At 45.9% G+C, this 7,500-nt stretch overlaps 1 protein-coding gene and 1 pseudogene across 1 annotated transcript in view; one reads left to right on the forward strand and one right to left on the reverse strand.

The window, feature by feature from the left end:
* Nucleotides 1–2,330, forward strand: part of LOC143299989 (uncharacterized) — a 14,595-nt pseudogene extending 12,265 nt beyond the window's left edge.
* The window catches only part of LOC143299878 (uncharacterized), a 163,887-nt gene that overhangs the window by 138,776 nt on the left and 17,611 nt on the right, over nt 1–7,500 (reverse strand). Inside the window, exon 2 of the mRNA XM_076613371.1 lies at nt 3,355–5,463. Coding sequence (XP_076469486.1) covers nt 3,355–3,502 — 148 coding nt within the window. The 5' untranslated portion in view covers nt 3,503–5,463. The remainder of the gene's footprint in view (nt 1–3,354; nt 5,464–7,500) is intronic.

The raw sequence follows: 7,500 nt of genomic DNA on the forward strand, positions 1-7,500 counted from the left end.
ATCTACTTTGTAGTAGCAATGGTGGTGGTGGTGGCAGTGGAAGTAGTGATAACACCATTGTATTTTTCATTGTTTTGTTTCCTTGTTGAATTTCTTTGCCCTGAGGGCCGGGTGAAAATAAAAACGTGTCCTTGCTTATTCCATTTCCTTCATTAAAGAAAATTAATTAATCCATGAATTACCTAATCAATTCATTCATTCTCTCTGTCTGTGGGTCTGTGCATTTCAAAATAATGGTCATCTCCATTCGCCCCCCCTCTCCGTTTCACTCTCCACTCCTCCACAAAACCTTCACTGGCGGTCTGGGTTGTAGTCTTTCCGATGAGATGTTAACCGATTCCGTGTGCAGCATAACTACGTACACCTTAGAAAAATGCCTGTGGTAACCAAAAACTGCTTTATTTCGGGGGTGAGGGGTGGGGCGGGGGAGAATTTTCTTGGGAGCGTTATATTTGAGGATGAAGAAAAGGCGTATAAAGAGGAAAAAAAACATGAATAGGTGGTGCTGCACTGTGGTGATGTGCTATCACTGAGAATAACAGCACGAATATCACACACATATGTCCGCTGTGGTATGAACAAATGCAATACGACAAAGAAAAGGACAATTCCAAAGAAAATATTCTGTCTGCATCATCATCATCGTCGTCGTCGTCGTCATCGTCATCATCGTCGTCATCATCATCATCATCACCATCATTGTTATCATCATCATCATCATCACCACCATCATCATTGTGGTTATCATCAAGGAAAACAGCAGTGACCAGCGGTATGAACACCAACAGCAGCAAGCATCGTCAGCATCAACACCATCAATGTCACAGCGACAAGAAACAACCATCAATGTCACAGCGACAAGAAACAACCATCAATGTCACAGCGACAACCATCAATGTCACACAGCGACAAGAAACAACCATCAATGTCACAGCGACAAGAAACAACCACCAATGTCACACAGCGACAAGAAACAACCACCAATGTCACAGCGACAACACCATCAATGTCACAGCGACAAGAAACAACCATCAATGTCACAGCGACAAGAAACAACCATCAATGTCACAGCGACAAGAAACAACCACCAATGTCACACAGCGACAAGAAACAACCATCAATGTCACAGCGACAAGAAACAACCATCAATGTCACAGCGACAAGAAACAACCATCAATGTCACAGCGACAAGAAACAACCATCAATGTCACAGCGACAAGAAACAACCACCAATGTCACACAGCGACAAGAAACAACCACCAATGTCACAGCGACAACACCATCAATGTCACAGCGACAAGAAACAACCATCAATGTCACAGCGACAAGAAACAACCATCAATGTCACAGCGACAAGAAACAACCATCAATGTCACAGCGACAAGAAACAACCATCAATGTCACAGCGACAAGAAACAACCATCAATGTCACAGCGACAACCATCAATGTCACAGCGACAAGAAACAACCATCAATGTCACAGCGACAAGAAACAAACACAGCATGGTCACTGCACCACACACACGACTCTCACCAACTCGCTAAACTCACTCACCACCGACTCTTTCACTCTTTCACTGAGTCATTGACTCATCGACATCGACCGACTTATCCACCGAACTTTGCCCGGATGGGGAAGAAGGCTTCATTTTGACTTCACGTTATTTTAATCAAACTTTTTGATAATGATGAATCGCAATAGTTATTGATATGAAAATGATAATATAGATATTGTATTTCTAGAAAGCTGAATCACGTTTTGAGACAACCAAGCTTTCACTCACGACCTTTACACTCATGCAGCACTGTGAACAACAGGGATGGAAGACAACACTTGCCGACAGGAGGGCTGAGAAAGTAGGGACAGAACGTGGGAGGGCAGTAACTGTTGGAAAGAGAGGTTTTGAGGCCAGACTGGAAAGAGGGAAAGAGGGCGACTGTTCCACGTGTAAGGTCCACAGACAAGAGGTGCAGTGTGTGCAGTGTGTGACTGTGGGAACGTGTAAGGTTCACAGACAAGAGGAGCAGTGTGTGCAGTGTGTGACTGTTCCATGTGTAAGGTCCAGAGACAAGAGGAGCAGTGTGTGCAGTGTGTGACTGTTCCATGTGTAAGGTCCAGAGACAAGAGGAGCAGTGTGTGACTGTGGGAGCGTGTAAGGTCCACAGACAAGAGGAGCAGTGTGTGCAGTGTGTGACTGTAAGGTCCACAGACAAGAGGAGCAGTGTGTGCAGTGTGTGACTGTAAGGTCCACAGACAAGAGGAGCAGTGTGTGACTGTTCCATGTGTAAGAGGTGCGGTGTGTGCAGTGTGTGACTGTGGGAACGTGTAAGGTCCAGGGACAAGAGGAGCAGTGTGCGCAGTGTGTGACTGTAAGGTCCAGAGACAAGAGGAGCAGTGTGTGCAGTGTGTGACTGTAAGGTCCAGAGACAAGAGGAGCAGTGTGTGCAGTGTGTGACTGTAAGGTCCACAGACAAGAAGAGCAGTGTGTGCAGTGTGTGACTGTAAGGTCCACAGACAAGAAGAGCAGTGTGTGCAGTGTGTGACTGTAAGGTCCACAGACAAGAAGAGCAGTGTGTGCAGTGTGTGACTGTAAGGTCCAGAGACAAGAGGAGCAGTGTGTGCAGTGTGTGACTGTAAGGTCCACAGACAAGAGGAGCAGTGTGTGCAGTGTGTGACTGTAAGGTCCAGGGACAAGAGGAGCAGTGTGTGCAGTGTGTGACTGTAAGGTCCAGAGACAAGGGGAGCAGTGTGTGCAGTGTGTGACTGTAAGGTCCACAGACAAGAGGAGCAGTGTGTGCAGTGTGTGACTGTAAGGTCCACAGACAAGAGGAGCAGTGTGTGCAGTGTGTGACTGTAAGGTCCAGGGACAAGAGGAGCAGTGTGTGCAGTGTGTGACTGTAAGGTCCAGAGACAAGAGGAGCAGTGTGTGCAGTGTGTGACTGTAAGGTCCAGAGACAAGAGGAGCAGTGTGTGCAGTGTGTGACTGTAAGGTCCACAGACAAGAGGAGCAGTGTGTGCAGTGTGTGACTGTAAGGTCCAGAGACAAGAGGAGCAGTGTGTGCAGTGTGTGACTGTAAGGTCCAGAGACAAGAGGAGCAGTGTGTGCGGTGTGTGACACAGAGTGGGTCTGAGGACAGCGAGATGGGGTGTAGAGGTGAAGGCAGTCACATAAATAGGATTGGGGCAGATTCCTTTGTGCATCTTTTGACAACAGTGGGTTCTGATCTAGAAAGTTTCAAACTCGCTCAGCAATTCACACGTCAACTCACACGTCGACTCACTCACTTACTCAATCGGGGACCGACTCACTGGCTGACTAATTGACTGACTGACTGACTGAGGGAGGGACTCACCGATGAGGGTCTCCATCTGGACGCGGTCAATCCACAGCGCCAGCCGACTCCGGCCCCGCAGTCCCCCGCGGCCCGCCCCCAGTCCGGCCCACGCCAGCAGCAGCAACAGCAGCACCAGTGTCAGGGGAGACCGCTCCGCGCCCAGCATCCCGCCACCACCCTCCTGCCCCGTCCTCCTCCCCCCTCCTGTCCCTGCCAAGGTCTCTGCTTCCTCAGCTGGCCGCACCACCACCCTCCACAGGGCGCCCAACCATGGGCCGTGCACTGCCACGTACCGCCCACACTCTGAGGGGGAGGGGGAGGGTGCTGAGGTCCTGGAGGAGGGGGCAGTGAGGACACAGGGGGTGGTGGTGGGGGTGGTAGTGCAGGCTGGCAGGGTGGGGACGGAGATGACAGTGGTGGGGGTAAAGGTGGAGGAGGAGGGGGAGGAGGGGGTGGAGGGGGTGGCTGAGGTAGTGGTGGTGTTGGTGGTGGAGGCGGGGACAAGAGGAATCTTTGCAGATGGTGTTTTCCACAACCACAGATGTGACGATGCTATTCTGGATTTAAACAGAAAAGAAAAAGGTCGATGAATCAAGATGACGATGCTCTCGATGAGAAACAAGATCACGCCGCCACTGAAGAAAGAGATGACGTTGTGTTTGATGGGGGAGCTGATCCACTCGTTGGGAACAACGGCGATACTCCTTCCAGGACAGTTGGCACAACAACTTTGAACAGACTGAAACACATTCACTGTGCCACGAAGATCACACCAATGCCGCCATCAAATATGTTTCAACAACCTGAATAAACCAGTCTGCAGTGATAGACACAGGTGGATAGCCAAAGTACATGACTATCATTTATCTTCCGGTGTCGGTAACTGGTGGAGTGACTGCTATTTACGGAGACGTGTTAACAGCATCATTCGAAGGGTGAAAACTTGATTCTGATATCGGTCCCAGAGGACTTGTCACGTTTTGAGAGAAACCAAAAACTGCAGCACGATTACAAAAAACCAAACACTTACAAATTATCTGAAGGTAATTCCAGACTGTGGAAAGAGTTGTGGTCGAGGAGTAATCCTCGCGGCAGCTTTCCAAACCGGATGCCGTGTTTCATAACACCAATTTACCACGGCTATCTTGAGTACGGAAATGTAGCAGCTTCCAAATTGGGTGTTTGCCCAATTCTATTCTCCAGAATCTATTTGCAACAAGAAAAAAGTTGAATAAATACACAAAACACAGAAAATATAATGATCACAGCGCACGGTAAAGATTCCAAAAATTGGTCCAGAAAGTGTATGTTGGACAGGTTGTTAAGTCGTGTCTAACCCAGCATAAAGTCGATTTCGAATCGATGCCAAACGAAATCGGTGATGCGAGATCATCTTCAGCTGTTTCATTTTCAGTTCAAAGAAAAAGGATTACAGCCGATTAATTAACAAAAATACAAATCACTGCATATGAGGAGGCCTGAACTGTCTCAAGACAGCCTCCAGATTTCCTGGAAGTACAGACACTGACGTCTGACAACAGAGCACGGTGACACACGTTGTGACACAACTAACCAGGACTCACGCCGCGCCGAGGGCCAGCCACACGGGACATGATGGAGAAGTTTGGAGCGACGACTGACGAACTCACTGAAAGATTCACCCAGCGTTCCGCGCGCGTGTCACGTGGTGTGAGTCCTGTGGACGGGATGGCCACACTCCGCAGCGCCAGGTATCGGCGTGTTTGTTGAGAGCAAACCACAGTGTTCAAACTGCACTGCTGGAGGGGCAGGGGTGAAGGACCGGTGGGGGCATGGGTGGAAGGGGGAGTGGGGAGTGGGGGAGGAGGGAGGGGTGGGGTGGGACTGTTGATAGGTGGAGGAGGAAGAGGAAGGAGGAAGCGTATTGGAGAGGATGGGATATGGTGAGATGGACCTGTCTTTGTGGGATCAAAGGCCTGATGCAGGCTGATTACCGGCTCTGTGAGGGGCCAAATGAAGGGCGACGCCTCAGAGACGGGGCGCGTGCTGGGCAGTCCCCGGGGAGAGCCTCTGATGCCGCTCCTTTGTGCTGGCGGCCCGGCCTGTGTGGGTGGTCGTCCCTGGGCACTGTCCGTCAGCCAATCAGCGCTGCAACAGACCACGTGATCATCATGCCAATTACTGGTCATCGGAAGCATTTATATTTCTGCTGGTCACTGTTTGAAGTCAGTGATTATCAGTGTAAGGCTTTTCTGTGCTTGATACTTTGGTTTTTGTGTGCTGGGTAGTTGTTATTTGGCTTTTGTGTGCTTGATACTTTGGTTTTTGTGTGCTTGATAGTTGTTCTTTGGCTTTTGTGTGTTGGATAGTTGTTCTTTGGCTTTTGTGTGTTGGATAGTTGTTCTTTGGCTTTTGTGTGTTGGATAGTTGTTCTTTGCTGTGTATGAAATGAGAGACAACGGGAAGATAATTCCACTTAGAAGTAAGCGGAAGCATTTACATTTTCGCCGATACTTTTGGAATTAATGATTGGGGTGAAACGTTGTCGGTTTGATGTTTTTATTCTTTGCTACGAGTGTCTGAAATGTTCTTTGTGATGGTTCATAAGGCTTTGCTGCGAGTGTCTGAAATGTTCTTTGTGATGGTTCATAAGGCTTTGCTGCGAGTGTCTGAAATGTTCTTTGTGATGGTTCATAAGGCTTTGCTGCGAGTGTCTGAAATGTTCTTTGTGATGGTTCATAAGGCTTTGCTGCGAGTGTCTGAAATGTTCTTTGTGATGGTTCATAAGGCTTTGCTACGAGTGTCTGAAATGTTCTTTGTGATGGTTCATAAGGCTTTGCTACGAGTGTCTGAAATGTTCTTTGTGATGGTTCATAAGGCTTTGCTACGAGTGTCTGAAATGTTCTTTGTGATGGTTCATAAGGCTTTGCTACGAGTGTCTGAAATGTTCTTTGTGATGGTTCATAAGGCTTTGCTACGAGTGTCTGAAATGTTCTTTGTGATGGTTCATAAGGCTTTTATTTGCTTGCTCGTCTTGAATCATTATATATTTGATGGATGATAAAAGTGATCGTGACGTTGTAAACACGCCCATGTGTTCAACATATGCCTGAATATTCGTGTCGCCAACACCGAGCACGACCACACATGAATATTGTAATTCAATGAGACAACCCAAAATGGCTTGATTGATTCATACTGTGTATGTTTGTTAGAATAAAATAGACACCGACTTTAAATGCATCTGGGTTCTGGGGCATTGCGATGTATGTGACTGTTTTTTAAGTATTGTGATATTTATTTAGTTATTTGTTTATTTATTTATTCATTTACTTATTCATTAACAAGTCTCACATTTGCGCATATTCTTGAAGCTCTATGTGCTTTACAATGGTTATGAGTATTGTGGCTGTGATATTGGTGTTACAGTATTGTGATGTGAGGCATTATTTGGGTATTGTGTGAGGTGTGATATGAACGATGAGAAGTGTGTGCTGTTTTTATTTTTTTTTTTTTTTTAAATTTTTTTTTTAAGTGTGTGTGTGATTTGTTTCAGGTGTCTGTTCAGTGTTGAGTGTTGTGTTTGATGTCTGTGCAGATTCATGCATGTCGTTTGGTGTCTGAATGACTGTTTTACATAGCACGTTTGACACCGTACGTTGCAATTGTGCATGGTTGTACATGAAAAAGCGCTACACGAAATAAGTTATTATCATTCTCATTATTGTTATTTCGTTTTGATGTCTGAATGACTGTTTTATATAGCAGGCTTTACACTGCACGTTGCAATTGTGCATGGTTGTACATGAAAAAGCGCTACACGAAATAAGTTATTATCATTATCATTATTATTAACGATAATAAATAATATTAGCGATAATAATAATAATGATAATAATAAGCAATAATAAATTATTGTTGCTGTTGTTGTTGTTGTTATTGCTGCTGTTGTTATTGTTTTAGATTCATTACCATTACTATTATCGTTATTATTATTATTATTATTATTATTATTATCATCATCATCATCATTTTATCATCATCATCATATTCATCATTATTACTATATTATCATTATTATCATGATGTAATGTTAAAGCTACAGCAGCATCTCCTTCCAGGACTGATCTAAACACACCATGTTGTGGATTCCTGAACGATTCTCGTCAACCAGGACTGATCTAA

This window comes from Babylonia areolata, chromosome 25, assembly GCF_041734735.1.
Source record: "Babylonia areolata isolate BAREFJ2019XMU chromosome 25, ASM4173473v1, whole genome shotgun sequence".
Taxonomy (NCBI): domain Eukaryota; kingdom Metazoa; phylum Mollusca; class Gastropoda; order Neogastropoda; family Buccinidae; genus Babylonia; species Babylonia areolata.